Source organism: Dendrobates tinctorius, unplaced genomic scaffold, assembly GCF_039654945.1.
Source record: "Dendrobates tinctorius isolate UK_male_01 unplaced genomic scaffold, ASM3965494v1 ptg000171l, whole genome shotgun sequence".
NCBI lineage: Eukaryota > Metazoa > Chordata > Amphibia > Anura > Dendrobatidae > Dendrobates > Dendrobates tinctorius.
In genome coordinates this window covers 19722781-19746617 of record NW_027361838.1, presented here as the reverse complement: position 1 = coordinate 19746617, position 23837 = coordinate 19722781, and the positions used below count along the sequence as shown (strand labels likewise).

The following is a 23837-nucleotide window of genomic DNA, read 5'->3' as shown; positions in this document are numbered from 1 at the left end:
GTGACCGCTCCTGACACATTGTGCCGGGTGTCAGCTATGATAATTAGCTGACACCCGGCCGCGATATCGCTATGACGTAATATTCCGTCCATGGTAATTAGGGCCCAGGGCACATGGATGGAATATTACGTCCAATGAAGGAAAGGGGTTAAGAGAGCCTGGGATCAGAGCCAGAGCGCTGAGTGGATTTTCCGTGACTTACCAATGATCCCTTTAATAGAACCCTGGGGTCAGAATCAGAGCATTGAGGGATTTGCCCTAACTTCCATACAGGAGATCCCTTTAAGAGAGCCTGCGGTCAGAACCAAAGTGCTATATATGGATTTGCCCTGACTTCCATACCGGAGATCCCTTTAAGAAAGGCCTGGGGTCAATACCAAAGCGCAGAGTGGATATGCCCTAACTTCCATACCATTGATCCCTTTAAGAGACCCTGGGGTCAGAACCACAGAGCTGAGTGGAACGGTCCTAACTTCTGTACCAGGGATCCCGTTAAGAGAGGCCTGGGGTCAGAACCAAAGCACTGGATGGATTTGCTCTGACTTCCATACCAATGATCCCTTTTAGAGGAAAGATGTGACTACGGGATGGAGGATGTGTGATGGGTATATAGGCATGGGAGGGGGGATTCATTTCTGTCATGTTCCAAAGACATACTGATAGGGAATTTAGATTGTGCGCCCCATCGGGGACAGAATGATAATGTGTGCAAACTCTAAAGCGCTGCGGAATGTTAGCGCTATATAAAAATAAAAATTATTATTATTATGTGCTCTGTGCTCCTTTCTGGGGGGCAGACAATGGCTGGGAGTTTATGTTCCCGGGGATGCTAGATTTCTCCCACCATGTCAGTGTCTGCTGAGGTTTTGTCAAGTGGGAAAACTTGCTCATAGCAACCAATCACAGCTCAGCTACTTAGAATCATAGAATAGTAGAGTTGGAAGGGACCTCCTGGGCCATCTGGTCCAACCCCCTGCTCAAAGCAGGATTCGCTAAATCATCCCAGTCAGATGTCTGTCCAGCCTCTGTTTGAAGACTTCCATTGAAGGAGAACTCACCACTTCTCGTGGCAGCCTGTTCCACTCATTGATCACTCTAACTGTCAAAAAGTTTTTTCTAATATCTAATCTGTCTCCTCCCATTCAGCTTCATCCCACTGCTTCTAGTCTTTCCTTGTGCAAATGAGAATAAAGTTGATCCTTCTACAATGTGACAGCCCTTTAGATATTTGTAGACAGCTATTAAGTCTCCTCTCAGTCTTCTCTTTTGCAAACTAAACATTCCCAAATCCTGCAACCTTTCCTCATAAGACAGGGTTTGCAGACCGGTCACCATTCTGGTCGCTCTTTTCTGAACTTGCTCCAGTTTGTTGATGTCTTTTTTGAAATGTGGTGCCCAAAAACTGGACACAATATTCCAGATGAGGTCTGACCAAAGAGGAGTAGAGGGAAATAATGACTTCACGTGATCTAGACTGTATGCTTCTATTAATACATCCTAGAATTGCATTTGCCTTTTTTGCTGCTGCATAACTTTTAACCAGCTCTGGTGAAATGAGAGATGCTTAGTGATTGGTTGCAAAGAAACTGTTGCTCATAGCAACCAATCACAGCTCAGCTTCTTCTGAACAGCTCTGGTGAAATGAAAGATGCTTCGTGATTGTTTGGTGATACACACACACACATTCACTTTTATATAGAGAGATATATTAGATATTTATTATATGGGGCTTTGCGTGTGGAGTGTGTGTGGCTATGTGGAGTGGGCATGGCTTCATACACACACACACACACATAAAGTACATACATACACTCATTTTATATATACAGACAACAACGGCTGCCAGATGTTTGATAGCCTGTAAGTGGAAGTCGATTCATCCCACATCGAACATTGAACTACAGTCATGAATATAAGATATTCGAGGCATGGAATATCTCATGGCTACATTGAATAATACTATTCATCGTTTCAATGCAGTTTGGACTCTTTGGGACACCTTTTGGGTTGAGAGAGACTACTAATAAAGGCAGCGATAATTAGTTGCTATGAATCATATAATAAATATAGGTTTTACTTCCTTCCCCTCCCCTTTCTGTCTGTCTTGTAGGGTCAGTGTCTAAAGCTATATATATAGATGTGCCTACTTAATATTGATGACAAATTTGTTTATTGTTAGAAATTTCATCCATTTTTACTATCTTAAGAAATATGTTCTTGTATTGAAGGATTTTGACTTTTTCTTTTCTTGCAGTGTAAAAGACTAAGCAAAAACTCATTGTGTGAACGTAGCCTAATGGTCTGTGCACATGCTGCGGATCCGCAGCAGTTTTGGCCCTGCGACTGCTGCGGTGTACAGTAGCATTATAACCTATAGAAAACGAAAACCGACGGTGCGGAATTTTCCGCGCGGATTTGCTGCGGTTTTCAATCCGCAGGAAGAAATGACATGTCAATTCTTTCTGCGGATTCCGCTGCGGTTTGCCATCTGCTCCGTTGTAGAGATGATAAACCGCAGGGCAAAACCGCAGGCTAATCCGCAGATAAACCGCAGGTCTTCTAACCTGCGGATATACCTGCGGATTTTACTAAATCCGCGCGGACAAGTCCGCAGAGCATTCCGCAGCGTGTGCTCACACCCTAATAGTAAAATGTGGATTGCAATGCATAATGCAGTGTCCAAATAACTGAGCCCAGATGCCATATGTTTGTTGCTGGAAAAAAAATATTTGTGTCCAGTAGCTTTTTTTTCCTGCCTACGTACACCTCCGACTTCTATCTGATACAGCACAAATTCCTGAATACCTGTATTAAGTAACCACATGAGAAACATACGGATATTTTTTTTTATTTATTCTTTACTTTTTTTTGCAAATTATTTAGTTTTTTTCAAATGATACAAATAAAGTAATAATAATTCAACAAAGGGTGACCTGTTAAAATGTTGTTCAAAAACAGATAAATACAGTTTCCTTTTAACACATTGCGATACAAATGTAACAAAAACTGTATGTTGTCATAGTGCGATCTCCATGTTCCACAGAACAAAAATAATAAAAAAATGAACACTATTGTAGTTAAGACAGTAACATAAAAGTCAGTCAAACAAAAAATATATGGATCCTTCATAAGAATGAAATTGTGCTCATTCATTTGCCAAAATCCGCTGCTTCTATCAGGCGACTTGGTAGATGTGGATAAATGATCCATAAACTTCAAGGTGCGTCCATGTCAGGAAAGCAGCAAGACAATGGTGAAAAAGGCAGTGCAGACAGCTTCCAGATCACTGTTCTCCAGCTCCTCAAAGAGCCAATTATAAGAAAGCAAAATGAGCAGAACACTGAAGTCCTCATTCATTATATGTACACAAATATCAAGGAACAATTTGCATTGTTCATGGGAGAGATGGAGATGAACAGTTTTTATGTTTTTGTTGTGTCATCAATGCAATCAGCCAGAATTTAAATATTCCAGAGCCACCTCGTAGCAGAACTTGTATTGATCCTGGAAGAGGAGACAGAATACAAATATTCTGATTAGAACAATGAACACACAGTAGGTAGCAGACGGGCTGAAATCATGCCACGCTAGAAATAATTTCCATTGCTCTTGAGTTAGTTCGATTTTTCTTAACAAGAATAAATTATTTTATGTTGTTTGAAATGTATTTTGAATAAGAAAGTTTCAGCTAAATTGCTTTAAATTCTAATAAAACGCTTCTGAAATTCTATAATGGTATAAAGTTGCCTGAAATCTCATTGAAATCTCAATCTGATTGAGTGTAAAATATTAAAAAGAAACAAAAAACCCTCCACCAACTCATAGCACTATAATGCCCTAAGGTAGAGCTTGATTTGGTACTCCAGACGATAACCTTCACCACCTATCTATGGAATGAATGAATAATTCATAAATGTCAGGTCGATGCGGTTCTAACTGTTATTACCAAGTCAAATACTAAAACTCTTCCATTTCAGTGTTATGTGAAGAGGATGGGTAGAGACTGAAACCCCACCAGTGAAACATTTATAATATAATATCCAGTGGAAAGGTAATATTTCCTACAGGAACATCCCCTTACATATAGGTCAGAAGCTGTCTACCTTTGTCATGTAATATTCTAAAAAAAAAGAGTCTGCAGGCGCTGCTCATTTTTACAACTGAAGGTGAGTTGTACTAATGACAATGGCGTCGGCAGATGCCTGCCAGTACACATGTGCGCTTGGCAGATATTGTGCATGAATTTTAGTGTAATGAATAGGACATGTGCACAATACCTACACAGCAAGCACTCGTCTTGGCTGAAGCGGGGTTCTTTGCTGTCTCACTATTTAACAGTAGTGTGAGACTTCCTACTTCACAGCTGGCAGATACCACTTGGTTTGAAGTATACAGCTTGTAACATCATGGGAGGTGTTCCCATCTGTATACTGGATATAGTTATGTAAGAAGAGCTGGAAGATGGGCTCCTGTGTGTTATGGAGCAGCAGGAAGGGAAGAAGACTTAAGACAGGACTTACCGTATATACTCATGTATAAGCCGACCAGTGTATAAGCCGACCCCCTAATTTTGCCCACAAAAAACTGGGAAAACTTATTGACTCGCGTATAAACCTATGGTTAAATGGTGGTCCAAGAAGATGCTCCATAGCTAACCCCCCCATATGCTGCTGCACAAGGGTTAATGCTGGCCCAAGAAGATGCTCCATAAATACCTTCCATATGCTGCTGCACAAGGGTTAATGCTGGCCCATAAATACACCCCATAAGCTGTTCCACAAGGGTTAATGCTGCCCCATAAATACCCCCTTATGCTGCTCCACAAGGGTTAATGCTGCCCCATAAATACCCCCCATATACTGCTCCACAAGGGTTAATGCTGCCAGATAAGATGTTCCATATATACCCCTTATTTGCTGCTGCAGCAATAAAAAAAAATATGACATACTCACCTCTCCGTCGCTGGGGGCCAGGTGCCGGTGTCCTGAGCCCCTGGCAGTGGCGATATTCACCTGTCCCCGTTCCAAGCCGTGCACCGCTGTGTCTCCCGGATCTTTGCATTGACAGCAGAGGGCGTGCACTGACTACGTCATCGCGCCCTCTGCCGTCACAGCAGGAGGACCCGGAGACACAGCAGTGCGTGGCTTGGAACGGGGACAGGTGAATATCACTCTGCCCCCGTCATACTCAACCCTCCTAGCGCAAGGTCTTCTCTGCAGCGGCAGCCCCTGCTTCTCCCTCTGCCGTCTGCTTCCTGCATTCAGCTAGTCACGTGGTACCGCTCATTAAATATGCGCATATTCATGAGTTTAATGAGCGGTACCACGTGACCACTGAATGCAGGAAGCAGACGGCAGAGGGAGACGCAGTGAAGTGCCAGGAGAGGTGAGTATGATCTCTGACACCCCCGCACCCCCCCGGTATATGAATCGCGTATAAGCCGAGAGGGGGACATTAAGCCCACAAAAAATGGGCTGAAAATCTCAGCTTATACATGAGTATATATGGTATATCTTGTCACAGCTTTTCCTTATTGTGATGTGGCTGTCTTGCTGTGTACAGTATGTAGTGAGACTCAGATTAACCCTTTAGACGCAACTGATTGATATTTTGCAGATTAAACCTGCCAAATCTGATCACAAGATGCCACTTTCCCATTCAAATACTATATGGAATCAATTTCCACATGACAGCTGGTACCTTCCAGAGAATGTCACCAGATTTTTGCGCTCTCAGTGATTAAGTAAAAGTAATAGCAATTTTCCTCGGATCTTTCATAAGGTTGTAAAAGTAATACTTATGTCGCCTTAATGCTGAGAGAAATAATCTGATTTGCTAATTACATATACTGTATCTACTGTCACTTTTTATGCCTTTCTCATAATGAATAGGTCTCTTTTAATTGTACAAGTTATTGGCAATTAATAACACATAGTCCTTTTTGTACATTTTAACATATGATTTATTATACCTCTCCAGCTCTCTACCTGTCCTATATAGATTTTCATTTGCAGAGAATGTCTCAATTCAATCACAGGTGACATATAAAGTGATAGACATTTCCTTAGATGTTATTTCTGGACATACTACTTTTATTCTTGTTATTTCTCCTCAAGGAAATATGTTTCAGTTCCTCATCTTCATCTCAGCTGGGCAAACATGATATAAAAATGCAATCAGTCCATATTTGCCTGAAGTTTGAACTAGCTGAAGCTTTTATTATCTAAAGAACTTAGAAATGAAAATTAGGATATTAATGCAAGCTTTATTACTAGAAAGGAGATGTGTGTCGATATCTAGAAAAACTCTGGAAAGTGGATGTAAATGGAAAGCTAACTTTTAATGGGAAGAAAAGTTGTTTAACTCAATAGACCTCAGTAACGCTAAAAGTAGGGATGGGCGGACCTGCGGATGTTTGGGTTTGTCAGGTTCGGACGAACTTTATAAAAAAGAATCGCTCATCAGTCCGGCACTCTCGCTGCCCTGGTGAGTGCTGTGAACTGAAGTAACCTTACTGACGTCACTTCAATTCACAGCAGCCGGGTTCTCGCGGTGGCAGCTGCTCCAGTCTATGGAGCTGCGTTCTCTGAACGGAGCTCCGTACACTGGATGAAGAAGACTGGGATTGTTGTGGGACCTCCATTTGGATTATGGTGGACCCTGTTGATTATTATTATTCTTTTTACTAAAATTGGGAAACCGGGAAATTGTTGGAAATTTTTTTTTTCAAATAAAGATTTCTTTTCTGTTTGTTTTTTTCAAATAATTATTTGAGTCATTCATTCCCTCCAAAAATACAATAAAAAGTGATCAAGATGAACTTTTTTATATACAAATTTTCATTTTTTCACTACTAAAACTAAAACACTGGACAAGTTTGATATTGCCATAATCATACTGACCTGGTGAATTGTGTTACCAGGTTAACTCAAAATAAACGCAACCCCCCCCCCCCCCAAAAAAAAAAAAAATGGCAAAATGGCATTTTTTCCTCAATTCCACCACACTATTTTTTTTCCAGTACTGTCACATCGGCGGGCATGCCCGCCGATGCCCCTGCTGCTGCGGCGCGCGCCGCAGCGTTACCTCTCCAGCGCGCTCCCGTCCGGTCACGCGCCCGCCGTCCACTCGGCCTCACGGCGGCTCCTGGTTCGCGCACGCCACCTCCCACGCCCTCTCTCCAGCGGTGGGCGGCGCTGAGGGGCGGGTCCAGGGGACGCACTTCCGGGGGTGTGCTGTATTTCAGGCGTCCTCGCTGTCAGGAGGACGCCTGATGATTGTGTAGATTCTCTGCACCCTCTGGCCTCTACAGTTTTGCTGTAGTTCACCTCTCTCTGCCTGTTTCGCCCTGTCGTCCTCAGTCTCGTGTCTCCCTTCCACCCAGTCTGCCTGGGCGCTGTCTTCCTTCCTTCCCCTGTGCCGTCCTCTGTCTCCAGTCCGCCTTGGTCTTCCACGTGCCTTTCTCCCGTAGTATTCCTCCCCTGTGCCACTGGTCCTTGCTCCTTATTCGCACCGTCACCTTCCCAGTCCTTTTGTCCGTGGAGCCGTCCCTCTTGGTTCCGGCTGTCGCGCCTCCGTCCTCTGTGGCCCTGCCCCTAACGATCCCTGTATAGGGGTCGGTCTTCACCTGGCGTGCTCGGCCCAGGGGCTCCGGATCCGTGACCCAGAGGGTCCACTCTCTAACGTAGAGTTCCCCTAAGTATTACAGTATCATCAGGCCATGAACCCCTTATGGGAGAGGGATGACCCGGTGGTGACCAACATTCAGTGTTTTTTGGAGACATTCCGTAAGGTTTTTGATGAACCTGGACGTCATGCTTCCTCTACAGAGGCCCTTTTTAACCTCAGCCAGGGGTCCCTTACGGTAGGGCAATACGCCATCCGTTTCCGGACCTTGTCTTCAGAGCTGGGGTGGAATAATGAAGCACTGGTTGGTGCGTTTTGGAGAGGCCTTTCTAGTAAAATCAAAGACGAGTTGGCCGGGCGTGATCTTCCCACCACCCTGGAAGATCTCATCTCCCTGGCTACCCGTATTGACCTGCGTTTTCAGGAACGCGCCAGAGAGTCAGCCAGGGAGAAGAGGTCCTTTAGATTATACCAAGCTCCCATTCCGCGCTCCGTTGCTCCCCCTAGCAACCCTACCCCTGAGCCTATGCAAGTAGATCGCATCAAGCTGTCTGAACTACGGCGGAAGGAGAGGATGACCAAGGGACTCTGTCTCTATTGTGGAGGGGCCAATCACTTCATACGCACTTGCCCTGAGAGACCGGGAAACGCATCCGCCTAGGCCAGGTAGGAGAGGGCCCCCTAGGTGATTCTACCCCCTCTCTTCCACTTACTGTTTCAGCTCTGCTTATTTCAGGTCGGGGGCGTAGCTCCGTGGAGGCGTATGTGGACTCGGGCGCGGCAGGCAACTTCATCCACCAGGAGGAGGTTGACAGACTCCAGATTCCCGTGGTCGTCCTAAGTAACCCTCGAGCAATCACCTCCGTTGATGGCAAACCTCTTCCTGGGCTCATTACCACGGTAACCACTGAAGTAAACCTGCAAATTGGCGCACTTCATTCTGAGAAGATTGCCTTTTATGTCCTGCCTCAATTATCCCACGCCATTCTCTTGGGACTACCTTGGCTTAGGCGGCATGAGCCAGTTGTCGACTGGCGCTACGGAGAGATCCTGCGCTGGGGGCACGCCTGCCATGTAAACTGTTTACGTACCCTGGTTCGTTCCCATCCTCAGTTTAAGTCTACAGACCTCCCTGGTCTTCCTGTGCCATACCACGCTTATGCTGATGTTTTCTGCAAGAAAGAGGCAGATTCCCTGCCTCCTCACCGGCCTTATGACTGCCCCATCGACCTGGTTCCTGGAGCGGTCCCTCCCAGAGGTAGAACATACCCTCTCTCTCCAGCCGAGACCTCTGCCATGACGGAATATATCCACGAAAATCTGTCCAAGGGGTTTATCCGAAAGTCCTCTCCCGCGGGCGCGGGTTTTTTCTTCGTCCGGAAGAAAGATGGATCACTGCGGCCTTGCATTGATTACCGGGGTCTGAACAAAATCACCATCAAAAATCGTTACCCCCTTCCGTTGATTCCGGAGCTTTTTGACCGACTGAGAGGAGCCCGGATCTTCACGAAGTTAGACCTGCGGGGAGCTTACAATTTGGTCCGGATCCGTGCTGGGGACGAGTGGAAGACGGCCTTCAATACCCATGACGGGCATTATGAATACCTAGTTATGCCATTCGGCCTTTGCAATGCCCCCGCTGTGTTCCAAGAATTTATCAATGAGGTATTCCGGGATCTACTTTATTCCTGTGTAGTCATCTACCTGGACGACATTCTCGTTTTCTCCCCCGATCTGCCCTCTCATCGCAAGAGTGTACGCTTGGTCTTGCACCGCCTTCGAGAGAACCAACTCTACGCCAAGATCGAGAAATGCCTTTTTGAACAGTCGTCTCTACCCTTCTTGGGATATGTCGTCACCGACTCCGGTCTAAGGATGGATCCCGAAAAACTCAGTGCGGTACTCAAGTGGCCCCGTCCAGTGGGGATTAAGGCCATCCAGCGGTTTCTTGGGTTCGCAAATTATTATCGTCAGTTTGTGCCTCACTTTTCTACGGTTACCAAACCCATCACGGACCTGACCCGCAAGGGAACGAAGCCCAATACCTTGTCCCCTGAAGCGGAAAACGCCTTCCAAACTCTGAAACGTTCCTTTTCGTCAGCACCCATTTTGCATCGGCCTGTGACCAGCAGGCCCTTTGTCCTGGAAGTGGATGCCTCCTCCACTGGAGCGGTCCTGTCCCAGCAGGCTTCGTCCGGACGGCTGGTCCCTTGCGGTTTTTTTTCTAAAGTCTTTTCACCGGCGGAGTGCAACTACTCCATTGGAGATCGAGAATTACTGGCCATTAAGATGGCCTTGGCTGAATGGCGGTATTTACTCGAGGGGGCTGTACACCCCTTTACCATCCTCACGGACCACAAGAACCTGGCTTATCTGCAGTCTGCCCAAAGGCTCAATGCCCGGCAAGCCCGGTGGGCCCTGTATTTCTCCCGCTTTGACTTCCAACTTCGCTTCCGACCGGGTAATAGGAACATCAAGGCCGATGCCCTTTCCAGGTCGTTGCAGTCTTCAGAGAGGGATGAAGTCCCATCCTATATTATCGAGCCGACTAAGATGATCACCGTGGCTCCTGTGAATTTTGCTATCCCTCCGCCCGGTAAGACCTTCGTCCCTTCAAGCAGACGTACAGAGGTGTTGGGTTGGGGACATTCCTCCAAAATTGCTGGACACGTTGGGACAAAGAAGACTCTCTTACTGCTGTCCCGGTATTACTGGTGGCCCACGCTTCGCCAGGATGTGATGGACTACGTGGCCTCTTGCACAATCTGTGCCCAGAATAAGGTGGCTAGGACTTTGCCCGCCGGTCTTCTTCACCCGTTGCCAGTTCCTGAGGCTCCCTGGCAGCAGATTGCCATGGATTTCGTGACTGACTTACCCCGCTCAGCCGGATGTACCACCATCTTAGTCGTGGCAGATCGTTTTTCTAAAATGGCCCATTTTATTCCCTTACCGGGACTACCGTCCGCCCCGAAGTTGGCTGAGATCTTCATCCACCAGGTCTTCAGGCTGCATGGTCTTCCTCAGCGGATTCTGTCGGATCGGGGGGTCCAGTTCACCTCCCGCTTCTGGAGGGCACTCTGCCGGCTTATGGGTACATCTCTTGACTTCTCCTCCGCATATCATCCTCAGACCAACGGGCAAGTGGAGCGAATTAATCAGGGGTTAACCACCTTTCTACGTCACTTCACCAACGCTCATCAGGACGACTGGGTTGCGCTCTTACCTTGGGCTGAATTCTCGCACAATAATCATCCTAGTGAATCTACCTCTAAGTCACCTTTTTTTGTGGTAACCGGTCAGAACCCAAGTATTCCGTTGCCTTTTTTCACCTCTACAGGAGTACCCGCAGCCGATTCTCTTGCTAAAGAATTCTCGCAGATTTGGAGAGAGACCAGGGACGCGCTCAAAAGTGCCAACGTCCGAATCAAGAAACATGCGGACAAGAGACGGAAGGACGTGCCCCCATACCATCCGGGTGACAAGGTCTGGCTTTCAACTCGACATATCCGTCTGAGAGTTCCCTCTTACAAGCTGAGTCCTCGGTACATTGGGCCTTTTGAAGTGATTGGACATATTAATGCAGTGGTTTACAAACTGAGATTGCCTGCTTCGCTCCGGGTGCCCAACGCCTTCCATGTCTCGCTCTTGAAACCCGTAGTCCTGAATCGGTTCCAACCAGTTTCCATCGTCCCTCCCTCACCTGCGATCTCGGACAACGTCTTCGAGGTCAAGGACATCTTGGCTATGAAAAGAGTCCGGGGTAAGACTTTTTTTCTTATCGATTGGGTGGGTTTTGGCCCCGAGGAGAGGTCCTGGGAGCCTCGGGAGAATATCAACGCCCCTCTTATTCTGAAAAAGTTTTTGGCCAATCTCAGTAAGGGAGGACGTAAGGGGAGGGGTACTGTCACATCGGCGGGCATGCCCGCCGATGCCCCTGCTGTTGCGGCGCGCGCCGCAGCGTTACCTCTCCAGCGCGCTCCCGTCCGGTCACGCGCCCGCCGTCCACTCGGCCTCACGGCGGCTCCTGGCTCCCGCCTCCTGGTTCGCGCACGCCACCTCCCACGCCCTCTCTCCAGCGGTGGGCGGCGCTGAGGGGCGGGTCCAGGGGACGCACTTCCGGGGGTGTGCTGTATTTCAGGCGTCCTCGCTGTCAGGAGGACGCCTGATGATTGTGTAGATTCTCTGCACCCTCTGGCCTCTACAGTTTTGCTGTAGTTCACCTCTCTCTGCCTGTTTCGCCCTGTCATCCTCAGTCTCGTGTCTCCCTTCCACCCAGTCTGCCTGGGCGCTGTCTTCCTTCCTTCCCCTGTGCCGTCCTCTGTCTCCAGTCCGCCTTGGTCTTCCACGTGCCTTTCTCCCGTAGTATTCCTCCCCTGTGCCACTTGTCCTTGCTCCTTATTCGCACCGTCACCTTCCCAGTCCTTTTGTCCGTGGAGCCGTCCCTCTTGGTTCCGGCTGTCGCGCCTCCGTCCTCTGTGGCCCTGCCCCTAACGATCCCTGTATAGGGGTCGGTCTTCACCTGGCGTGCTCGGCCCAGGGGCTCCGGATCCGTGACCCAGAGGGTCCACTCTCTAACGTAGAGTTCCCCTAAGTATTACAAGTACATTGATGTCATTCAGAAACTACAACTCCTCCCGCAAAACAAAACAAGCCCTCACACGTCTATGTTGGTGGAAATATAAAAAAGGTAATGGCTATTGGAACAAGATGAGCAAAAAAAACAAAAGAGCAAAAACAAAAGAAAAATCCCAAGGAAGTGGGACTAGATTCAATTACTGTGAGTATTTGATGTTGAAATTATACCAAAATATTGTATATATATATATATATATATATATATATATATATATATATATATAATATAACTTCTTATTGTACAAGGATACAGGAAAGATGTATATCTTTGTACCGTGTTAGCCAGTAGATAGAAAAATATTCAGGATTGAGAGTCCTCAGTAGTTGATACCTTTTAATGGCTAACTGAAAAGATGGTAACACATTGCAAGCTTTCGAGACTACTCAGGTCTCTTCATCAGGCTAGCCTGATGAAGAGACCTGAGTAGTCTCGAAAGCTTGCAATGTGTTACCATCTTTTCAGTTAGCCATTAAAAGGTATCAACTACTGAGGTCTCTCAATCCTGAATATTTTTCTATTGTACAAGGAATGATCTGTATTTGCTGGAATTGTAATACCACTTTAAATATTTGACATCTAGAAGCAAATGATAAAAATGTATCATGTAAATGTCCAGCACTTTATTTCCCAGGGTTCTCTCTTGTGCTCTGTATAAAGAATATTAACAACTATCTGCAAATGAAAGTTTCCAGCTAATGAGAAAAATATTGAGCTGGGAACTTTATGGATAAAGCCGCTATACAAAGTCTAGGAATTTGAAGTGTTCCTGCGCTGAGATAAACAGATGCCAGGTTCATGGTTCAGCATCAGAACACAATCTATTGTAGAATGGTACAAGCAGCAGCCTCTCGCGTCACGGAAATAGCATTAGTGCCCCCTCTTTCCCCGGAGTGCATTGTACTTGGTGACACTGGGTTACGACTCTGTTCTCGTTATCACTTGTTAATTATCGCTCATATTATGAACAGGAATGCAGTACATTATGATTCTAGCAATAGCATAGCGACAAATAACATGGAGGATTCTATTAACATTTCCGGCATTTTTCCTTTCAGCTCCATCCAGCTCTGCCCACCTGCTACAAAGACAAATTCTGCACCGCTCGTTTGAGAAATCAATGGTCTTTTGAATCTGAAAAAGAAACAACCTTCTGAAATCACCTACCTAAGGGAGCGGCGTCGGCATTGGGCGCAGAAGGTCATTTTAACACTTGAGGACTAGACCTGAGTAAATGTGGCCGAACTAATGATAAACAGTAATGATTATTGCAATGTATGATTAGAATGGTTGTGGCTCTGCTTGGACACAGACTCGCTGAACAGAAGGCTCACGACCACATAGTCATCTAAATAGGCACAATGTGCTTGTGTGGAATAAGTAAAGTTGAGAGCGAGTCACGGTCACTTTGGTTTTGTTTAAGAACCAATATAATTCTGTAATTATGTTGGCAGAAGTTTTTGACAAATTAATTTTGATTTTACATAATAGCTAGAGTTGAGCAAACCCAAACTTAAAGGGAAGGTGCCATCCAAAAATGTTTTTTTCAGCAATTGAAAAAATGTAAAGAGTTAATGTTTACATTTTCTTAAAAAATATTATCACTTGTTTTTAATTTTGTAAAATATGAAAAATAATTTTAAAAAGTTTGGCATTTCCACTTGTTAACACTAGGGGGAGCAGCTACTGAAATTTGGCACAAAAACCTAGTGTACAACTAGATCACATTACTGCCCTGCAGTAATTATGGGCGGAATCTGCTGACATGGGTGTGGTGTCACTCCTCTCCTCCCCTTCTGGGTGTTTGCTAAGGGAAAAGAGAGGATGACATTTAGGAACACAGTGAGCAGCCATTTTGATTGGGCCTGCAAAGTTACTGACTGTCTTTGCATGCAAAGTCTGGATCAGAACAGGTCATCAATCAGCAGAAATGTTTCCTGGATTTCTGTGGAGCAGACAAGCAGACCACAGCACTCTATGTACAATCCCTGCCACCGAACAGGGTGCCCCCCATAGACCAGCACACTGCTCTCCTGAAATACTCTGTGCTGCGGTCACCCAGCTCCTTCCACCATATATCAGGCCCCTGTCGCCTCGGTTTCACACATCGCCAGGACAGGATCTGAGGAGAGGAATCGAGTCTTCGGTCACCAAGGATGGCAGGCAGCAAGGATTCTGGGGGCAGGGTGACAGCAGCACAGAGTATTTCAGGAGAGCAGTGTGCTGGTCTATGGGGGGCACAGAGGGAGATATATGGGGGAGGAGGAGGGTGACAGCACCACAGAAATCCAGGAAACATTCCTGCTGATTGATGGCCTGTTCTGATCCAGACTTTGCAGGCAAAGACCCCATTCCCCTCCTCAGATCCTGTCCTGGCGATGTGTGAAAGCGAGGCGACAGGCGCAGTCCGGGGTGACGCTGGGAAGCAGGCTGGGGGAAATGTAGCCATACAGTAACGATAAAAATGAGACCCCTCTCTTCAGCTGCCTCCCCAGCCCTCCCCTGACTGCACCTAACTATTACCCCTGACCCGTGTGTAGGTGCTTAGCCAGAACCACCCTAGAATGGGTCCCCTTTTAGCAGATAATACTGCCATAGGGTACTCACATAATACCGCCATATACTTCACAACTTCACACATAATGCCGCCATATAGATCATACACAATACCACCAAGTAGATCACACATAAAACCAGCAGGGTGACAGCAGCACAGACTATTTCAGGAGAGCAGTATCACACGGGATAGGATTCGATACACAGCTAAGCAGTCCGTATCACACGGGATAGGATTAGATACACAGCTCAGCACACAGTATCACACAGGATAGGATTAGATACACAGCTCAGCAGACAGTATCACACAGGAGAGGATTAGGTACACGGCTCAGCAGTCAGTATCACACAGGAGAGGATTAGATACACGGCTCCGCAGTCAGTATCACACAGGATAGGATTAGATACATGGCTCAGCAGACAGTATCACACAGGAGAGGATTAGATACACGGATCAGCTGACTGTATCAAACAGGATAGGATTAGATATACGGATCAGCAGACTGTATCACAGAGGATAGGATTAGATACACGGCTCAGCAGTCAGTATAACACAGGAGAGGATTAGATACACGGCTCAGCAGACAGTATCACACTGGATTGGATTAGATACACGGCTCAGCAGTCAGTATCACACAGGAAAGGATTAGATACACAGCTCAGCAGACAGTATCACACTGGACTGGATTAGATACACGGCTGTTGTGAATTCATTCTCTGGTTCACCAGTTGTGAGTTCTCCTTCCAGACTCCCTCTGGTGGTAACAGGAGGTAGAGAGGCTGATTTGATCGGTGGAGATCTGCCACCTGAGAATGAGGATGACGATTGGATCTCAGGAGTCTCAGCTTGGATTTAAGACAGCCGACGCCCTATTCAGTTGCTGGTGATTCCTTCTGGCTTGTCAGCTCTTGGTTTTCAGCTCTGTTCCAGTTATCTAAAGCTAAGTTTTTCTGCTAATGTTCAGACTTGATTTTGTTGGTCTATTCAGTTTTATTGGTGTGGTCAGCCAGCCCCTGCTGGGGGCTGTGCTGAATTTCCACTCTTATTTATCAGTATTTTGCCAATTGGCTTTTTGTCCCTTACTAGTTCGGTCTCTTTTTGCTCTGTCTCAGAATATTTCAGAGTGCTGATATAGTGGGAGAAGTCTAGTGACTTCAGGGTTAATTTTGCTATCAGAAGTGTTGGACATGATTTTTGTAGGGTTTTTTGCAGGTTGCAGACAGTGTCTCTCCTTTCCTTTCCTGTCTAGTTAGTTTGGGGCCCATCATTTGCTCAGCCTATTTTCATGCCTGTGTTTGTGCCTTCATCTTGTTTCACCGTCAATACATGGGTGGGGGCTATCTATTCCTTTGGGGTCTGCTCTGGGGCAGTTAGTTTTCCCTTTTCTTGCTTTAGTCTTATTTAGTCCTCCGGCCGTGACGAGGCGTCTAGGAACATCGTAGGCACGCTCCACGGCTACTGCTAGTTGTGTGGTAAGATCAGGGATCTGCAATCTGCATAGTTACCAACCTCTCTGGTTTTCTGTGACTTAGCTTGTTTTGTTTTTTTCTCCTCAGTGACCCATTCATAACACATGGCTCAGCAGTCAGTATCACACAGGAGAGGATTAGATACACGGCTCAGCAGTCAGTATCACACAGAAGAGGATTAGATGTCCAGAATATGGCCAAGTGTTTTGAAAGAGCAGGGAGCAGCTCCTCCTATGTTTCGCAAGAGCAGGGGCTGCAGCTGATAGGGTGTTTTGGAATGAGCAGCTCGGTCTCCAGGAGCTCGTCCTGTATCATCTCCTGCAGATGGTATGTGCAGAGTGAACATCCAAGCCCTGTTATGCTGGAATAGTACAGCATCCGACATAACAATGGTTGCAATAGTGTAAATGGAGCTAAAAGGAAAGCACTGGGCTCTAATAAAATGGCGCCTGGCCACACCTACAGCTGTGAATTGAGCTGCCCACAGAGGCGTGCCCAGTTCACAGCTGATGCTGCTGCAATGATACAGATAGGGTCGGAAGCCGACTATTGTCTCTTATGCCCAGGGACTGCCGTAAATGAGCATGGAAAGTGTCACACAGGATAGGATTAGATACACGGCTCAGCAGTCAGTATCACACAGGAGAGGATTAGATACACGGCTCAGCAGACAGTATCACACAGGAGAGGATTAGGTACATGGCTCCACAGTCAGTATCACACAGGAAAGGATTAGATACACGGCTCAGCAGACAGTATCAAACTGGATTGGATTAGATACACGGCTCAGCAGTCAGTATCACACAGGAGAGGATTAGATACACGGCTCAGCAGTCAGTATCACACAGGAGAGGATTAGATACACGGCTCAGCAGTCAGTATCACACAGGAGAAGATTAGATACAGGGCTCAGCAGTCAGTATCACACAGGGTAGGATTAGATGTCCAGCAGATGGCCATTTGTTTTGAAAGAGCAGGGAGCAGCTCCTCCTATGTTTTGCAAGAGCAGGGGCTGCAGCTGGTCGGGTGTTTTGGAAAGGGCAGCTCGGTCTCCAGGAGCTCGTCCTGTATCCTCTCCTACAACTGGTATGTGCAGAGTGAACATCCAAGCCCTGTTATACTGGAACAGTACAGCATCCGACATAACAATGCTTGCAACAGTGTAAATGTAGCTAAAAGGAAAGCACTGGGCTCTAATAAAATGGCACCTGGCCACACCTACAGCTGTGAATTGAGCTGCCCACAGAGGCGTGCCCAGTTAACAGCTGCTGCTGCTGCAATGATACAGATAGGGTCGGGAGCCGACTATTGTCTCTTATGCCCAGGGACTGCCGTAAATGAGCATGGAAAGTGTCGTTCAGCAGCCAGAAAGGTAAGATGGCAGCCCCCAGTGGCTGTATTAATACAGTAAAAAAAAAACATACACACCACTGAGTCAAGCTTAGGGGACAATATTTTTGTACACTATTTACTTTTTTACATTAAATTATGAAAAAACAAGGCACCTTCCCTTTAAAACTTCAGGGTTTGCCGAACACGGACATCTCCCGGAAGTCTGTTGCAATGTTAGGACTTCTGAGGGAAGTCCGTTGTAGAGAGAGAGATAATTTTTTTTTCCCAGATCCAAAGTTCAGGTCTCCAATCTTTTCATTGAGGTTCGGGTGCTGGTACAAGCTTGAGTACAGTTCTGGTAGCCAAACCAAACTTTGGACTAAAGTTGAGGTTATGTACCAGTACCTGAACTTTCACAGGTCTGCTCATACCTAATAATAACATAGTAATCTTGGAAAAAAGCACAGACCCTTCAAATAAAACTTCAGCAATATCATGCATAGTGTAGCTACCTCCAATAGGTGGCACTAGAGATGCAGCTCTCTTCCTCCTGAATGGGAGCTAACTTGCATATCATTTTCTCAGACAGCATTGTCTAGTGTAGAGGTCTCCTTATGACAGCTGATAATGTCTACAAGAAGATACAGCGCCCCCAGACCTCTGACTAAGAACTCTCTTCCAGCCAACCAGTATCCTGCTCTTCAAAGACAGAGAGCAAGAACTCTGATCAGCTGTCTGCACATCCTGTTAAAAAGATTCTGGTCTGGCTAATACCCTTAGTCATCTTCTAACTTTAATTAAAGTTGGACATTACTTTATAGGGTAGCTACCTCTAAAAGGTGGCACAAGAATGCCAGCTTTCATCCGACTCGAGAAATGTTAATTTGCATACCTTTTTTCACAATGAGTATATATAAATATATATATATATATATATATTAGCTGAAGAGCCCGGCGCTGCCCGGGCATAGTAACTAACTGTGGTTAGTTATAGCAAATTATAATTATCCTCCATCCCACAGTCCCATGCCCATATACCCATCATACATATCCACCATCCCATAGGCCCGTGCCCATATACCCATCATACATATCCTCCATCCCATAGTCGAGTGCCCATATACCCATCACACATCCTCCATCCCATAGTCCCATGCCCATATACCCATCACACATCCTCCATCCCATAGTCCCATGCCCATATACCCATCATACATATTCGCCATCCCATAGTCGAGTGCCCATATACCCATCACACATCCTTCATCTCATAGGCCCATGCCCATATACCCATCATACATATCCTCCATCCCATAGTCCCGTGCCCATATACCCATCATACATATCCGCCATCCTATAGTCCAGTGCCCATATACTCATCACACATCCTTCATCCCATAGTCCCGTGCACATATACCCATCATACATATCCTCCATCCCATAGTCCCGTGCCCATATACCCATCATTCATATCCTCCATCCCATAGTCCAGTGCCCATATACCCATCACACATCCTCCATCCCATAGTCAACCATTATGACATCATAATGAGCGGTGGGGCTTGCAACCTATGATGACATCAGCGTCACCATGGCAACCAATATGACATCATAATGAGGGGCGAGGCTTGACACACACACACTTTTTCCCTATTATGTACATAGAGGCAAAATTGCTTGGTGAATTGGAACGCGCAGGGTTAAAATTTTGCCTCACAACATAGCCTAGGACACTCTCGGGGTCCAGACGTGTGACTGTGCCAAATTTTGTGGCTGTAGCTGCGACGGTGTGGATGCCAATCCCGGACATACACACATACACTCACTGGCCACTTTATTAGGTACACCTGTCCAACTGTGTGTTAAGACTTAATTTCTAATCAGCCAATCACATGGCGGCAACTCAGTGCATTTAGGCATGTAGACATGGTCAAGACAATCTCCTGCAGTTCAAACCGAGCATCAGTATGGGGAAGAAAGGTGATTTGAGTGCCTTTGAACATGGCATGATTGTTGGTGCCAGAAGGGCTGGTCTGAGAATTTCAGAAACTGCTGATCTACTGGGATTTTCACGCACAACCATCTCTAGGGTTTACAGAGAATGGTCCGAAAAAGAAAAAAAATCCAGTGAGCGGCAGCTCTGTGGCCGGAAATGCCATGTTGATGCCAGAGGTCAGAGGAGAATGGGCAGACTGGTTCGAGCTGATAGAAAGGCAACAGTGACTCAAATTGCCACCCGTTACAACCAAGGTAGGCAGAAGAGCATCTCTGAACGCACAGTGCGTCGAACTTTGAGGCAGATGGGCTACAGCAGCAGAAGACCACACTGGGTACCACTCCTCTCAGCTAAGAACAGGAAACTGAGGCTACAATTTGCACAAGCTCAACGAAATTGGACAGTAGAAGATTGGAAAAACGTTGCCTGGTCTGATGAGTCTCGATTTCTGCTGCGACATTCGGATGGTAGGGTCAGAATTTGGCGTAAACAACATGAAAGCATGGATCCATCCTGCCTTGTATCAACGGTTCAGGCTGGTGGTGGTGGTGTCATGGTGTGGGGAATTTTTTCTGGGCACTCTTTGGGCCCCTTGGTACCAATTGAGCATCGTTGCAACGCCACAGCCTACCTGAGTATTGTTGCTGACCATGTCCATCCCTTTATGACCACAATGTACCCAACATCTGATGGCTACTTTCAGCAGGATAATGCGCCATGTCATAAAGCTCGAATCATCTCAGATTGGTTTCTTGAACATGACAATGAGTTTACTGTACTCAAATGGCCTCCTCAGTCACCAGATCTCAATCCAATAGAGCATCTTTGGGATGTGGTGGAACGGGAGATTCGCATCAGGGATGTGCAGCTGACAAATCTGCGCCAACTGTGTGATGCCATCATGTCAATATGGTCCAAAATCTCTGAGGAATGCTTCCAGCACCTTGTTGAATCTCTGCCACGAAGAATTGAGGCAGTTCTGAAGGCAAAAGGGGGTCCAACCCCTTACTAGCATGGTGTACCTAATAAAGTGGCCAGTGAGTGTATATACATACATACATACACACACTTGAGCTTTATATATTAGATATACAGTACAGACCAAAAGTTTGGACACACCTTCTCATTCAAAGAGTTTTCTTTATTTTCATGACTAGGAAAATTGTAGATTCACTCTGAAGGCATTAAAACTATGAATTAACACATGTGGAATTATATAATTAACAAAAAAGTGTGAAACATCTGAAAATGTCTTATATTCTAGATTCTTCAAAGTAGCCACCTTTTGCTTTGATTACTGCTTTGCACACTCTTGGCATTCTCTTGATGAGCTTCAAGAGGTAGTCACCGGAAATGGTTTTCACTTCACAGGTGTGCCCTGTCAGGTTTAATAAGTGGGATTTCTTGTCTTATAAATGGGGTTGGGGCCATCAGTTGTGTTGTGCAGAAGTCTGGTGGATACACAGCTGATAGTCCTACTGAATAGACTGTTAGCTGCTTTTTTTCTTGCCATAATACAAATTCTAAGTAAAGAAAAACGAGTGGCCATCATTACTTTAAGAAATGAAGGTCAGTCAGTCCGAAAAATTGGGAAAATTTTGAACGTGTCCCCAAGTGCAGTGGCAAAAAACTGGCTCACATGAGGACCGCCCCAGGAAAGGAAGATCAATAGTCACCTCTGCTGCGGAGGATAAGTTCATCCGAGTCACCAGCCTCAGAAATCACAGGTTAACAGCAGCTCAGATTAGACACCAGGTCAATGCCACACAGAGTTCTAGCAGCAGACACATCTCTACAACAACTGTTAAGAGTAGACTTTGTGCAGCAGGCCTTTATGGTAAAATAGTTGCTAGGAAACCCCTGCTAAGAACAGGCAACAAGCAGAAGAGACTTGTTTGGGCTAAAGAAGACAAGGAATGGACATTAGACCAATTGAAATCTGTGTTTTGGTCTGATGAGTCCAAATTTGAGATCTTTGGTTCCAACCACCATGTCTTTGTGCGACGCAGAAAAGGTGAACGGATGGACTCTACATGCCTGGTTCCCACCGTGAAGCATAGAGGAGGAGGTGTGATGGTGTGGGGGTGCTTTGCTGGTGACACTGTTGGGGATTTATTCAAAATTGAAGGCATACTGAACCAACATGGCTACCACAGCATATTGCAGCGGCATGCTATTCCATCCGGTTTGCGTTTAGTTGGACCACCATTTATTTTTCAACAGGACAATGACCCCAAACACACCTCCAGGCTGTGTAAGGGCTATTTGACCAAGAAGGAGAGTGATGGGGTGCTACACCAGATGACCTGGCCTCCACAGTCACCAGACCTGAACCCAATCGAGATGGTTTGGGGTGAGCTGGCCCGCAGAGTGAAGGCAAAAGGGCCAACAAGTGCTAAGCATCTCTGGGAACTCCTTCAAGACTGTTGGAAGACCATTTCTGGTGACTAACTCTTGAAGCTCATCAAGAGAATGCCAAGAGTGTGCAAAGCAGTAATCAAAGCAAAAGATGGCTACTTTGAAGAACCTAGACTATAAGACATATTTTCAGTTGTTTCACACTTTTTTGTTAATTATATAATTCCACATGTGTTAATTCATAGTTTTGATGTCTTCAGAGTGAATCTACAATTTTCCTAGTCATGAAAATAAAGGAAACTCTTTGAATGAGAAGATGTGTCCAATATTGCCTTGCCTGTAAAACTCCATATGCCAGCTGGCAATCTTCACAAGAAGACATTTGTCAAGAACTTCTTATTAAGTTAACTGGTACCATTCTCAGCCCTAATGAGGTGCAAGAACCCCAAAACAGTCGTCTGCAGATGATTATGTCTTCCTCTTAGAGAAGACTCTAGTTTGACTTTTCTTTGTTGCAAGATTTATTACAGGGTTTTGTTCTGGTTTACTGCTTATAGTGCAGCTACCTACAGGAGGCACTAGAGAGACAGCTTTCTTCTGCAAGAAAAGCTGATTTGTATAACTACTTAACAGAGAGAATTGCCTGGCCTATATATCTACATACGCCAGGTGGCGGTCTTCAATAGAGGAGCAACAAAACCACCCTATACCCTCACACTTCTACAATAAAATACTTTCTTCACTATCAAAGGGAACGTACAGTATCTGATCTGCAGGTAAGAGGTTACAGAGTAGGAGGAGTTGATTTAGATTTTTCTGGGAAAATTTTCTGCAAAACTTGCATTTTATTGATTGAAATCTCTGGTGTTTGTATGCATATGAGTCCAGTGGGCGGTCCTATTCAGTGACTGACAGCTGTCTCTGCATGCACAATCATATAGACTAGACTGTCAATTACTGGGTAGAACCGCCCACTGGACTCATCGGAATACAAACACCACAAAATACAAGCTATGCTAAGTCTTTTACAACAAATCCATATATCATTCTGCTCAGCTTCTCCTTTCCTACACTATACTGTCCACAGATCGGACTGCATGTACAACGTCACAGGTTCCCTTTAAACGTTGCCTTTACCCACTTTTATCTCTTCTTTCCTATTTAAGAATTTTTACTGATTCTGTAAATTAAAGAACTTCTATTTTAGTAAAGTCTGTGATAATGTGCAGTAAGGAAGCAAACATGATGCGGGTTGGTACAACGTAAATGATTTATCAATTAAGTACTCGGTGTCCACATGTATTTTACAATGCGGAGGGCTCAATCCTCTGATAGACTGCTGGGTTACTGCTTCTATAGCCTACACCTTGATGATAATTATGCAATGCCTTAGGATCTTTCTTTACATTTGGGTACGCCATCCCCGTGGTGAGAATATGCTCATCGTGTGTCAGGCGTTTCTGCCACATACAGGAATGTCTGCCGCTGCTGAGATAATGAAACATTTGTATTCAGAGACATAATTAGAGAAACTTACCAAAAGGTCCACCATGTTAGGCTTATTGTTCCTAAGCGTTTTCACAGCATGGAAAACATCAACTGCCCTCTGGTGCTGAAGCATTTCACAAACGATGCTAATTGCACAAAATGTACCACTGCGACCACCTCCATTCCTGCAAGAAGAAGAGTTAAAGGTGATGCAGCCTGTATACCCAGAGTTTTTCTGTAATGCTGCAGACATTGCATTGCTGGACAAGCTTTACTTAGAATCTGCATAAGCTCTTAAGTTCTTCCCCCCTCAGTCAGTCAAACATTAAAGGGTTATTCCCAAAATAATTGTCTATGGTCCTATTTTGGATGGAGTGT

The 23837-nt window shown here is 45.7% G+C and overlaps 1 protein-coding gene across 5 annotated transcripts in view; it reads right to left on the bottom strand.

Moving 5' to 3' along the window:
• Positions 1-2832: 2832 nt before the first annotated feature.
• The window catches only part of PTPRM (protein tyrosine phosphatase receptor type M), a 929698-nt gene continuing 908693 nt past the window's right edge, over positions 2833-23837 (bottom strand). For all 5 annotated transcript variants that reach the window (XM_073550942.1, XM_073550938.1, XM_073550940.1 and 2 more), the window contains 2 exons: positions 23509-23644; positions 2833-3504 (listed from right to left, as the gene is read on the bottom strand). In XM_073550942.1, the coding sequence (XP_073407043.1) occupies positions 3451-3504; positions 23509-23644 (190 nt within the window). In that variant the 3' untranslated portion in view covers positions 2833-3450. The remainder of the gene's footprint in view (positions 3505-23508; positions 23645-23837) is intronic.